Source organism: Eurosta solidaginis, chromosome 1 (genome assembly GCF_040869045.1).
Source record: "Eurosta solidaginis isolate ZX-2024a chromosome 1, ASM4086904v1, whole genome shotgun sequence".
NCBI lineage: Eukaryota > Metazoa > Arthropoda > Insecta > Diptera > Tephritidae > Eurosta > Eurosta solidaginis.
In genome coordinates this window covers 83,750,245-83,763,857 of record NC_090319.1, presented here as the reverse complement: position 1 = coordinate 83,763,857, position 13,613 = coordinate 83,750,245, and the positions used below count along the sequence as shown (strand labels likewise).

General features: G+C 40.7%; 2 protein-coding genes across 5 annotated transcripts; one reads left to right on the top strand and one right to left on the bottom strand.

Moving 5' to 3' along the window:
* The first annotated feature begins 2,855 nt into the window (after positions 1–2,855).
* Positions 2,856–7,873, top strand: Kyat (Kynurenine aminotransferase). 4 transcript variants are annotated; one of them, XM_067788614.1, is made up of 6 exons: positions 2,856–2,981; positions 4,562–4,740; positions 4,808–4,958; positions 6,577–6,813; positions 6,890–7,487; positions 7,546–7,873. In XM_067788614.1, the coding sequence occupies exons 2-6, from the start codon at positions 4,568–4,570 to the stop codon at positions 7,761–7,763; spliced, it is 1,377 nt and encodes a 458-aa protein (XP_067644715.1). In that variant the 5' UTR covers positions 2,856–2,981; positions 4,562–4,567; the 3' UTR covers positions 7,764–7,873. The 4 variants fall into 4 exon arrangements, with proteins under 4 accessions (XP_067644715.1, XP_067644630.1, XP_067644867.1 ...); XM_067788529.1 differs by lacking the exon at positions 2,856–2,981 and adding an exon at positions 3,002–3,150; XM_067788766.1 differs by lacking the exon at positions 2,856–2,981 and adding an exon at positions 4,219–4,489.
* Positions 7,874–11,695: 3,822 nt separating this feature from the next.
* Positions 11,696–12,714, bottom strand: LOC137252426 (cytochrome c oxidase subunit 5A, mitochondrial-like). Its single transcript, XM_067788134.1, has one exon. It carries the CDS (start codon positions 12,369–12,371, stop codon positions 11,919–11,921), a length of 453 nt encoding a protein of 150 aa, XP_067644235.1. The 5' UTR covers positions 12,372–12,714; the 3' UTR covers positions 11,696–11,918.
* Positions 12,715–13,613: the final 899 nt, after the last annotated feature.

Genomic DNA, 13,613 nt, shown 5'->3' with positions numbered 1-13,613 from the left:
GCTAAATTCCATCATGATATCATCAACGACTGCCAAATTACAGCTTGCAATACTTTTAATTTACCTCCTTTTAAAAGTGGGCGATGCCACGCCCATTGTCCAAAATGTTACTAATTTTCTATTCTGCGTCATAAGATCAACCCACCTACCAAATTTCATCGCTTTATCTGTCTTTGGTAATGAATTATCGCACTTTTTCGTTTTTTCGATAAAATGGGCGTGGTTATAGTCCGATTTCGTTCGTTTTAAATATCGCTCTGAGATAAGTGCCCAGGAACTTACATACGAATTTTTTTTTCTTTATTGACAACAAAGTTTAAAATTATTACAAGATTTCTCAAAATAAGCGAAGTTTTTGCGAGAGAAAATAGCTTGGTTCTATTTTACTCTATTTGTTATCAATAAGAGGTTACAATGAAAGACAACAGTAAGGAAATAATAATAATTAAAATTTAATTAAAACTAAAATTTAGCTTAATAATTTAATATTATATGAGTATAATTAAAAATATAGTGTATAACGTACTTTGCATCTAGATATTAAAATCTAAATTTGTAAGAAGTATCCGTTTGACCTCGAATTTAAAGCATTGCACATTTCTTGCATTTTTAATTTCAACTGGAAGTTTCATTAAGATACGTCAAAATTTACTCAAGTTATCGTGTTTACGGACAGACGGACGGACGGATGGACATGGCTAAATTAATTTCTTTTTTCGCCCAGATCATTTCGATATATCTATCTCGATTAGTTTATGCCGTTACAGGGTACAGTTATGCGAACAAATCTAATATACTCTGTGAGCTCTGCTCAGCTGAGCATAAAAACACAAAAAGTATGACATTTCAGTATCGAACGCACCAATTAATCCCACTCCGATGGGAGAACCAAGTGAAGAACTATGTTATACTCCTTGATGCTGCCAATTAGCTTCAGTTAATGAAACGAGAAAGAGGTGAGATTTGTTAAACAGTAAAATTTGGGTAAAGAATTTAGAAGTAATGAACTTTTTTCGACTCGATTTAATCAATTAAATCGATTTTTTCTTCGAATCCAGGGGATTATTGACATGACTTTTACATTCAGCATTCATTCAGCAAAATATTGTGCACAACACCTTACAGAATCGCATGAAAATTTAAGGTGTACATTTTGTGTTCATGAGTTTTCAACCAGTGTACATTTTTCAGTTTTTCACAGATAATACAGTCCCATCACCCGAATTCCAACCGTCGCTAACACTAAAACTCCATCGTCAAAAATATCTAAAAAAGTATCGAGTGCCCAGAAAAGTTTGCAAAATTTAGTACCATATGGTCTTAAGGAATAACCGGGGCAAAAGGTGTTTCCGCCCTTAGACAAAACAGCTGATTGTTATGTTAAAATCATTGTAAACTTTACCAAGTAGCGCAACTAACAGCTGATCGCTCAAAATTTGCACACACACAAACATCACTAATGGCCATATTACGGAAATCTTTGCGAAATTGAAGTTAAATTTTTAAACAGACATAAAATGTTATAAATTTGGAATATATAGCATCTAGGACACCTTAATTACAGTAATTGAAAGAAAATGTTTGCTTATACTCAAGTATTTAATTATTTTTTTGAAATTTATCTTTAATATTGATGCAATGATTGATCCAATGCAACTCTGGTCTTCGTACTGTTCTTCATTCCACTCCATTCGAGTGCCTATTTTCACGGCCTGCGAGTGCCTTCCACTCTATTCGCAACATAACCTCGAATTAAGCTGCCAAACTATATAGTAAACAATGGTTATCTTGATAAAATTTAGTAGCCTTGAATGTTGCAATTAATTATGTAGATTAGTTGAGCTGAAAGGCCGCGGTTAATGAATAAAACTTCCTTTTGGTTTGTTTTATATTCATAAATTTTAATTTTGGTCGATATTTCGACTTCAATCTGAAGTCATCATCAGGGACATAAACAATGGTTAAAATCAACGTTTGTGACATTGTTTACTATATATAGCAGCTTAAGTAGAGGTTATGTTGCGAATAGAGTGGAAGGCAGTGGATTAGGCAGTCGAATGTCATATAATGAAGGAATGGTGTTCGGAGTTTTTTCAAAGTTAAAAAAAAACTGATAAAAGCTTTAATATAAATAAAACTATTGTTTTAATAACAACAAAAACGCCTTATATATTCTATATGCATAAATTCGTAATGATTATCTCACTTTAAAATTTGAGTTAAATAATCTAAAGTTTTTTTTTGAAACTGAGTCGAGAACAGTGCGTGTGAATGTGCGCATTTTCACCGATCAGCTGTTAGTTGCGCCACTTGGTAAAATTTACAATGGCATTGTTTACTATATAGCAAGGCGAATCTATACCAGGTGGTGTCAAAGCGAATTTAATCAATTCGCCGTTCAGATGAATGTCAAGTCAAAAGAAAATTTTCATAGATTTCGATTAACTGACATTTTGCTGTACAAGACTTTGTATGGAAAATTATCAAGAAGAAGCAATCAGCTGATGGGATAACACCACCTGTAATGAATTCGCCTTGCTATATAGTTTGGCAGCTTAAGTAGAGGTTATGTTGCGAATAGAGTGGAAGGCAGTGGACTAGGCAGTCGAATGTCATATAATGAAGGAATGGTGTTCGGAGATTTTTCGAAGTTAAAAAAAAAAATGATAAAAGCTTTAATATAAATAAAACTATTGTTTTAATACCAACAAAAAAGCCATATATATTCTGTATACATAAATATGTAAGGATTATCTCACTTTAAAATTTGAATTAAATAATCTAAAGTTTTGTTTTGAAACTGAGTCGAGAACTGTGCGTGTGAATGTGCGAATTTTCACCGATCAGCTGTTAGTTGCGCTTCTTGGTAAAATTTACAATGTACAATGGTTTGTGATGTCAACAAGTGTGAGGCTTCATTTTGCCAATTACTTTTTGCGGTTAATTTGTTAAAACTTGTATGTAAATTTCCACAGGTTTAGGTAAGCAATTATTTGTTAATTATTTTTCATTATCAATCTAAAAATATACAAGAGGAGTACACAAGCAAAGGATGAGCCAGTAAAGAAGAACCGATACAAAAATTGGGAGGGTAGCAAATATGTTTTGTGGCAATGGACAAATGGATCTACATATGTACATATGTGTAAAGTTAGTTAATTGTTAAATACAATATACATTGTATATTGTTTACCGATTGAGAATCTGGTGAATACCACAATCCCGAAGCACATAATGCGGACACTACCCGAGCAGCCATAGTCCAGACGGCGGAATCTCGATTACTAAAATTGTGTTACGTCCGTATTATGATGTTTGGATTGTGTGTTGTCGGGATTTCGGAAAATGTTCTAAATTCAGAACATGGAATCATGGCATTTGTCTATTTTCATTCTATCAGTAAAATATGCATCAATCTATTGAAAAAAAGATCTCTTATGCTGTTGTTGTTGTTGTAGCGATAAAGGTTGCTCCCGGAAGGCTTTGGGGAGTGTTATCGATGCGATGGTCCTTTGCCGGATACAGATCCGGTACCATAGTAGCATTAAGGTGCTAGCCCAACTATCTCGGGAACGATTTATGTGGCCACATTAAACCTTCAGGCCATCCCCTCCCTCCCCACCCCAAGTTCCATGAGGAGCTTGGGGTCGCCAGAGCCTCGTCTGTTAGTGAAACAGGATTCGCCGCGGATATGTGAGGTTGACAATTGGGTTTGGAGAAGCTATATATTGCGCTGGCAACCTGAAGGGTATTTTAGTCGCCCCTTGAATCTGGTATTTTAGTCGCCTCTTAGACAGGCATACCTACCGCGGGTATATTCTGACCCCCTAATCCGCTGGGGGTCCCTAACCCTAATTCTAATGTTTCATATATGTATTGTATTGTTCGGATTACAACAAAATTTGAGAGATCGCGTTAAGGTAATATCTTATTTCTATTATTGTTGAGTTTGCCAGACGTGGACAGTTCATTGGCGGATATGAATCCCCCACGCTTCCCATTTAACACCTTCTGGACAAGGCCGACGGCTTCTGAAACGTGGTTTTTGGCCCATGGAACTGCCGGTCTGTGGATTAACTAGACTTTTCTTAATCATACATGCCAGATATGTTTAAAAATTATAACAGGGGTGGGGGATTTAACCCTAAAAGCCTGTCCCCTTAGTTGCGTCTCTGTACGTCTTTTTTTATACACATATTAATGAATTAAGCAAAACAACAAGATTGCGTGTTAGATTGAATAATATTGGATTGAATTGCAGAATAGATGCATTAAATTAATCGCGATACTTTGGCATACGCATCCCCATACTTTAAAACCACTTGCATTTATTTTTCTGTGGTTTTAGTGGGATACAAAAAATATCTAATTATCAGATAATTTCTAAATCTACCTTATTATAAACAAAAAACAACAAACAAAACTCAATTTATTCCTTATCAGCAAATAACTTCGCACCGTATGTTGATAAGAAATTCATATAAAATATGTATAACCCACTATTTGATATGATGCTTATTGTATTAATATATCTACATACAAACTTTAATACTTAATCCAGTTTCAGATGTTCAGTTTGCCAGCGCGTTTATTGTGCCAACAAACTCGCCAATTGCACTCCAGTAGACAAAACATTTTTAGTTGTCTCGCACTTCAATTACACCAATACGAGCAATATACTACAACAATGGAAAAGTTTGGATTACCAAAAAGGCTACAGGGCAGCAAACCGAGCGTATGGTAAGTTAAAATAATGGAATATAGGGAGTAATGAAAATATAACTCAAATCATATTATCTAATCACAGGAATGAATACATTGCTTTAGCAATGCAATACAAGCCGCTAAACTTAGGGCAGGGATTTCCCGACGAGCTCCCACCTTCCTATGTCACAGATGCTTTGGCGGATATTGCGCACAGTGATAATCCTTTACTCCAACAATACACACGTGGCTATGTAAGTAGATGAAATTATATTTGAAAATGTGTTGAAATGTATAAGCAATAGAATATATATCTGGTACGCTCCGGAACAAGAGCTTAAAGTACTAGCTAACTATTTCTGCACCAGCTCTCGCTAAAAGTGTGTATGTTTACGAATGGGTTGGAGAAGGTACTAAGCTGTCTACTGGGCTTAACAACCCTTTTAATCCCACTATACTCGTTAAAGACTGGAGAGCTCTGACGGAGAATTTTCCAACTGTTGTTGTTGTTGTTGTAGCGATAAGGTTGCTCCCCGAAGGCTTTGGGGAGTTTTATCGATGTGATGGACCTTTGCCGGATACAGATCCGGTACGCTCCGGTACCACAGCACCATTGTATTTGTATTTATTAGGCAATTCATCCCAGCACAACAATTTGGCAAAAATTATTTTATAGTGTTAGTCGGTAAAAGGCATAAAATAGTAACAATTTAAGCTTGAAACTTAAAGCTAATGACCATGACTAAGAAAAGGTTACAATAAATAATATATTTAATAAATAAACGAATGGTAGAGTACATTTGCTTAGACAGAAATCAGTATTTTAATGTCTAGGTTATTATAGAAACATGTTAATTCTTTATTGAAGAGCAGGCATTGCTTATAAGCCTAAGTATAGAAGGGAGCGAGTTCCAAAGACGTATGGAAGTATTGAAGAACTGGCGATCATGTATTAGCATACGATGTCTGAAGTGGGTAAGGAGAACAGATCTAGACGACTGGAGAAAATTTAGCCTCCGATACAGATAGTAAGGTTCCTTCATATATATTACCTGTAACCTGTAAGCATGATGAGAGACGTGGTCAAGTCTTTTCAACCCATAGACGTATCTAGCAATGTTGTTATAAACAACATTAAATTTCCTATTACATACATAGTCACAATTAGAGTAGATCTCACAACCATAAAGGAGCGTAGGTATTAAGTACGCTTTTGCTATTAGTAGACGAATACGTAACGGAGTAAAATATTGTGTAAGCCAGAGTGTACGAAGCATCCCATACACTTTTCCCACTGTGCGGAAGATGTGATCTTTCCATATCAAGGTTTTGTTAAAAACTTCACCTAGATTTTTTGCCGTGTCATCGTATTCTATAATAGTGTTGTCTAAAATTAAGGTGCTAGCCCGACCATCTCGGGAACCATTAATGTGGCCACATTAAACTTTCAGGCCATTCCCTCCCTCCCCACCCCCAAGTTTCATGAGGAGCTTGGGGTCGCCAGAGCCTCGTCTGTTAGTGATTCGCCGCGGATAGGTGAGGTTGACAATTGGGTTCGGAGAAGCTATATATTGCGCTGGCAACCTGAAGGGTTTCGCTACACAGTCCCTTGAATCTGGTTTTTTAGTCGCCTCTTACGACAGGCATACCTACCTCGGGTATATTCTGATCCCCTAACCCGCTGGGGTAACTTTTCCCACTCTTCCCCTATTCCTTTGCTACGCAGTTTAACTAAAAGTACATTGAACAAATATGCTTAAGTGAATTGTAAGATTAATTCCAATTTTTTAAAATCTCCTCCAATCCCATCCAACTAACAACGTCGAATTATTGTAAATTGTGTTATTAATTGTTATTGTTTCTCATCCACAGGGACATGTACCTCTCGTACAAGCTTTGAGTAAACTTTATTCAAAATTAGTTGGACGCGATATAAACCCACTCAGTGAAATTCTAATTACATCCGGCGCATACGAATCACTTTACTCATCTGTAATGGGCCATGTTGATGTTGGCGATGAAGTGATTATTATTGAGCCGTTCTTTGATTGTTATGAGCCAATGGTTAAAATGGCTGGAGGCATACCACGATTTATAGCATTAAAACCGGTAAGACACACTTTAAATTTTCTAAAAACGTATAGCTAAACTTATAAACCATTTCTATCTCTCGATGCTGATGTAGAAAATCTCAAATACTACAATAACCTCTGCCGATTGGGTACTCAATGATGCCGAACTTGAGCAACTTTTTAATGACAAAACCAAAATGATTATACTAAACACACCGCATAATCCCATAGGCAAAGTTTTTAAACGCGAAGAATTAGAACGTATTGCTGCACTATGCCGCAAATGGAATGTTCTATGTCTCTCCGATGAAGTGTATGAATGGATGGTATATGATGATGCACAACATATACGCATTTGCACGCTGCCTGGTATGTGGGAACGTACTATTACGGTAGGTTCAGCAGGTAAAACGTTTTCGGTAACTGGTTGGAAAATCGGTTGGGCATATGGACCAGCTGCACTTATTACTAATTTACAAATGGTACATCAAAATTCAGTGTACACATGTCCAACACCAATACAAGAGGCTGTTGCACGTGGCTTTGAATTGGAATTGAAACGCTTAGATGCACCGGAATGCTACTTTACCAGTTTGCCTAAAGCGTTGATAGTAAAACGTGATTTTATGGCGAAATTTTTGGCGGATGCAGGTTTGAAACCTACCATACCAGAAGGTGGCTATTTTATGTTGGCCGATTGGAGTGCATTAGGTATATTGGCAATAAATACTTATAAGTAATTTCTTTGTATTTACACTTTTAATTTTAGGTAGTAAAATTGACTTAAGCTCGGAGAAAGACGAATATTGTGATTATAGATTCACTAAGTGGATGACGAAAAATATGGGTTTACAAGGTATACCACCAAGTGCCTTTTATGGTGATGCCCATAAAAATCTAGGTGAGAATTTTGTTCGTTATTGTTTTATCAAAAAACAAGAAAATTTAGAAAAGGCCGCTGAACTGCTTAAGAAATGGAAGTCTTAATTAGAAACATCACAACGGCTGTGAAATGCATTTATATTTTCATTTTAATAAAATGAAATTGTTTTTATATTAATATAAATGGGATGAAAATTATATTGTGCAACTCACAACAGTGTCGTATTCATGTAAATTTTTAGATTTGGGTTGTTGCAATGGTTTCATCATAAAATATGACTAAAGCATAGCACATACGGCAAACAGGAGCCCTTCTTAATTGCCCATATATTGATAAATTGCTAAGATATGGTCAATTTACATCCTGTTGTTGTTGTTGTTGTAGCAATGCTTCGCCCCACCTAACAGCCGCGACCGATCACAAATTGTCATCAATATCCTCTAACGGGAGTCCAAGGAAACTTGCCGTTTCAACAGGGGTGGACCATAAGGAAAGGGGTGCTAGAGGCGTTGGTTCCACATTACAATTAAAAAGATGGTTGGTGTCATGTGGGGACACATTGCAAGCTGGGCATACATTTTGTATGTCGGGGTTGATTCTGGATAGGTAAGAGTTTAACCTGTTACAGTATCCAGAACGAAGTTGGGCAAGAGTGACACGCGTTTCCCTGGGGAGTATGCGTTCCTCTTGGATACTTTTCTTTAAGTACTGGATTCACCGGGCAATTCCCGGCATAAAGGTCCGACGCCTGTTTATGGAGTTCACCAAGGACCTGATTGTGTTTTTTCGCTTCATACGGCTGGGTTCTCAGGTGCCGTATTTCCTCAAAATGCTTACGGAGATGACTCCTTAAGCCCCTAGGCTGGGTATTCAACAGGAACTGTTTGGTCAGCATCTCATTTCTCTCCCTGATGGGGAGTATTCTCGCCTCATTATGCAGATGGTGTTCTGGGGACATAAAAAGACAGCCCGTGGCGATTCTGAGAGCAGTATTTTGGCAGGCCTGTAGTTTCTTCCAGTTGGTAATTTTTAGGCTTGGTGATCATATGGGTGACGCGTAGCACGTAATCGGCTGGCTAATTGCTTTGTATGTAGTCATGACCGTTTCTTTATCTTTTCCTCAGGTACTGCCAGCGAGGGATTTGAGGATTTTGTTACGGCTCTGAATTCTCGGAACAATTACGGCTGCGTGCTCACCAAAATGTAGATCCTGATCAAACGTCACACCCAAGATTTTGGGGTGTAGGGCAGTCGGTAGCGTAGTGCCATCGTCGTGGATGTTCAAAATGGTCGACATTTGGGACGTCCATGTTGTAAATAAGGTCGCGGAAGATTTAGTCGGTGATAATGCCTGGTTTCGTGAGGCGAAAAAACTGGAGAGATCAGGGAGGTAGCCGTTTATTTTATTGCAAAGCGCATCGATCTTTGGGCCTGGGCCTGTGGCCATTATTGTGCAGTCATCGGCGTAGGAAACGATTGTGACTCCTTCCGGTGGTGAAGGTAGCTTAGATATGTAGAAATTAAACAAAAGTGGAGATAGGACACCACCCTGTGGCACCCCTTGTTTAATTCTCCTTGGTTTTGATGTTTCGTTTCTAAATTGCACCGATGCCTGCCGACCACCCAGATAATTTGCGGTCCACCTTTTAAGACATGGGGGAAGGGTAGACCCATCCAGGTCTTGCAGTAACGAGCCATGGTTGACCGCTACGAGTACTGTTCTATGGTGGGGGTATTGATTTAAACCGCAATTTATCTGGGTGCTAATGGCATTTAGCGCGGTGGTAGTGCTATGGAGTTTTCTGAACCCATGCTGATGAGAGGCTAGCTGCAAATTTGCTTGGAAATAAGGGAGCAAAATGGCTTCAAGCGTCTTTGCTACTGGCGATAGGAGAGATATCGGACGATACGACTCACCTATGTTAGCTGGTTTCCCAGGCTTTAGTAGCGGGACCACCTTGGCCATTTTCCATTTCTCGGGTATGACAAAGGTGGAAAGAGACAAGTTGAAGACATGCGCTAAATATTTGAAACCCTCTTTCCCTAGGCTTTTAAGCATCGGCATGGCTATGCCGTCTGGGCCCACTGCTTTGGATGGTTTAGCGCGACCAATGGCCTCCTCAACCTCTTTAGCGGTGATGGTGATTGGTGACGCGCTGAATTTGTGTTTATGTGCGTGTCTATTGGCTCTCCGTCTATCTTTGTCGACCGTAGGATGCATTAAATATTGTCGGCAGAAAGCGCTCTCGCATTTTTCCGCATCCGACAGCACTTTGTCGCCAAAGGCGATGGAAACTTTGTCTTCGTGCTTAGTCGGATTCGATAGGAACTTTACGGTGGACCAAAGTTTACCTACACCGGTAGAGAGGTTACAACTTCTTAGGTGCTCCTCCCATTTCGCCCGCTTGTGTTCGTCCACAAGCAATCTGATGCGTTGGTTTATATCCCTTATTTGGGGGTCGCCTGGATCATGCTGTCTTATAAGGTCACGTTCTCTCGCTAAGTTTGCGGCCTCCGCCGCGAAGTGGGGCCGGATTTCGGGAATTCTCCCGGCGGGAATGAAACGTGCCGAGGCGGATTCAATGACCTTACGGAAGGCACGCTCCCCATGGCGGGCATCAGTCGGGATAGGGAGGGCAACAAAGCGGTTGTCTGTAAAAGATTTATATTCTTCCCACAATTTTATGAAAGTGCGTTTTTCGGTGACGATGAAGTCGGCGGTACGCTCGAGCGAAATAAGTATGGGCAGGTGGTCGGATGCCAATGTTACCATCGGTGTGGGGGCGTCTCCGTTTATTGTGCAGAACGTCGTTTCTTCTATTTGATCCGTCAACATCTCACCCCTACTGTCCGCCCGCAAGTTTGAATGCCATAGATCGTGATGGGCATTGAAATCGCCTAAGATAATCGATTGTTGCCAGTAAGGCTCTGAAATTAGGGCGGTATCCACTGGGGCAACAGGTGGCAGGAGGGATGTAGATGTTGATGATTTCAAGGTTTGCATCGCCTGACCGGACAGATAGGCCTTGACGTTCTAAGACATTGTCCCTGCGGTCGATGCCAGGATCAAATATATAATATTGCACAGAGTGGTGTATGATAAACGCGAGGCCGCCTCCGTTTCCGCTCTCGCGGTCTTTCCTGTGGACATTATACCCAGAGCATGTCTGCAATGCAGATCTTGCAGTGAGTTTAGTCTCTTGAATCGCAGCAATGCGGATGTTGTGCCGCTTCATGAAATCGACTATCTCCGTAATCTTCCCAGTTAGTCCATGACAGTTTAACTGCAGAATTCTGAAGTGCATAAGGGGAGGCGCCGCCACTCTGGGGGTAAGTGACGGGTGACTATGCCTGGGTTGTGGAAGGCCAGGACGCAATTGCTGTTGTGGCCCTGGGACTGGGCGTCCTTGGGCAAGCATTGGGGTACCCGGATGATTTGGGTTTGCGACCAGGCAACATGGCGCGATGAAACCCGTCGGGGGGTTGCCGTCGCGGAGACCAGAACATCTAGGAAAGTGGCACCACCCAAGGCAGGAGCTGTATTGGGCGGATGTCGCAAACCTATATATTCTGTGCTGGCAAACGGTGGAAAAGGAGGTAGGGACTAAGAGTCTGTTTCCCTGGCCTGCACGATTGCTGCCGGAAAAAAAAAGGGGGGAAGATGGGGGCAGGGGCTGATGCTCAGCATTGCTACCGACTCTACCGGGGCTGCTGGATGGTAGGGGGGTGGGGGGCGCTTAGGCGTAGACTACGGGACGCCCTTGTGCGTGAACAGCAAGGAGCCACAAGATTTATAAAAGTTACGTGGACGTCGGGTTTTGGGATCAAGCCCAGAACAACCTGTCCGATGCAACCATCCCTTGCACGAGACACACTGAACAGAGTATGCCGTCCTAAAAAGATTCTTTTCCGGCAGATGCAGCAAAACCATTTCTCAGGACAGGGTCAGGAGACAGACCCGGATTGGATTCGATGCCTTCCTAAGAGAATATGGAGCAGTCCTGCTGCAAGGAGCTGCTGGGAGGATGACAATTTGTGGGAGTCACTGGGGTCACACTGAAATGACAGTCCTTGGTCGGGAAAAATCCCGAGTCGTTCCGGTACATAGAACCGACTGCCTTGGGAAGCGGACATGTTTACTCATTGTACCCGATGCAACTTTTCGGTCCTTATATATAGTATCCGCACATCATTTCTTATTAAAACGTTACTATTTTATTTGAATTCAGACGAGCTACACATTTCCAAGGCCATACATTTTACATCTCAAATACAGATTTTAATGCCAGCTCTGGCTTATCATAATTTAAATCTTCTGGTGTAGGTATACCTAACTCGGAGAGTGTCGGACGTATGTTTTTCAATAGATATGGATACACCTGATCCACCTTATCGCCACATCTATCCTTGCACGCCTCAAGCCATCTTATAGCCAAAGCAATATCGTTTACACGACGACAAGCACGCAATCCAGCCTCTATAATCTTAGGATCAGGAATTACATCGTATCCCAGTATATCGTTCATGCCTCGTCGTATATCCCAACCATCGATTTCGCAACGATTGAAGAAGTCTTCAAAGCGCTTATTAAATACATGTTCGGGTTCATCTTCGTGCATGTACATCCAATTATTACGAATCGTTCCGATTGCATTGAGATGTTTGGATGGTCGCACAATTTTTAATAATCTTGTAGTCAAAATACGAAACATTTTTCGCTAGTTTAGTTAAGTTATCGCCGTTTTTTGAATCTTTTCTATAAGTTTATCAAGTTTAATAAGAAAATGCTTGCCTGCAAACTATTTTTATGAGTGACATAAATTTCTTTGCATTATGGACACAGCTGCACAGTGAATACCGTGATATAAATACCGAAAATTGTTAGTAGTAAAATAAACTTAGTTCATCCTTTATATGTAGTTCTTTAACAATGATACCTGAAAGCTTGGATGCTAAGAGTTTCGTAATCTGGTAGAGAAAATGCTTTTCTGTGTTTCTTTTCTACCGATAAGTTAAAAACTTATTTTGACACTCATCCACAAAACACTCTGCAAATGGCTAGGATAGGATAGGATAGGTTAGATGGTAGCTGCCCTGATAAGGATAGCTCACTTGGACAACACGAAGGTCCGTTGTGATACCACATACACCAAAAATAACGGTGACCTAGATCCAGCTACTTAGAGAATCGTTGGGTAGCAACGATAAAGCTCCGAATGATACCGATCTCAACTTTGGATATATCCTCGGGAGATCCAAGTGAGTCGCGACCGAAGTACTTTCGCCTAATTCTGGCAAAAGCTGGACAATCAAGCATAAAGTGATTTGGAGATTCCACCTCATCATCCTCCATACAGCTGCAGCAGGATGGAGTTTCCAGTATATTGAGACGTACCGCATGGATACCCATGGGACAGTGCCCTGTCAAAACCCCAATGACCATTGATAGGTGAGCCTTAGTGAACCCAATTATTTCAGCAGACCTCCTGCCATCCACTTTCGGCCAGAAAGATCTTGCTACCCTGCAAGACGTGGTATCCGCCCAACGTTTGCTGAGCTGATTCGAGGCCCAGCTATGGAGGAGCAATCCACAGGTGGCCAGCGGGATCCCGAAGTCCCTACAGCCATCTTCATCCGGTTCAGTTGTACCGATGCGGGCTAAGAGATCCGCTTGACAGTTACCCGGGATATCACTATGGCCCGGGACCCAGATAATCTTAATTGTAAAATAATTCGATGCAATCGCAAGCGAGGTCAGGCACTCCCAGACCACCCTCGATCGCACTGTAGTTGAGCTCAAGGCCTTGATAGCCGATTGGCTATCAGAGTAAATGTTAAATTCCCTAACCGTGGTAGCACTGGATAGCATTCCATCCACCGCATCCTTAATCGCAGCAATTTCCGCTTGGAATACACTGCAGTGATCAGCCAACTTAAACTTGCGGCTTAAATTT

What these genes read in the sequence shown, in the direction of transcription:
- LOC137252426 (XM_067788134.1), bottom strand. Translation starts at nt 12,371, where the DNA reads ATGTTTCGTATTTTGACTACAAGATTATTAAAAATTGTGCGACCATCC.
- Kyat (XM_067788529.1), top strand. An exon ending in AACAATACACACGTGGCTAT is followed by an intron (nt 4,959 to 6,576) that starts GTAAGTAGATGA and finishes TCTCATCCACAG; the next exon opens with GGACATGTACCTCTCGTACA. An exon ending in GGCCGATTGGAGTGCATTAG is followed by an intron (nt 7,488 to 7,545) that starts GTATATTGGCAA and finishes TTTTAATTTTAG; the next exon opens with GTAGTAAAATTGACTTAAGC.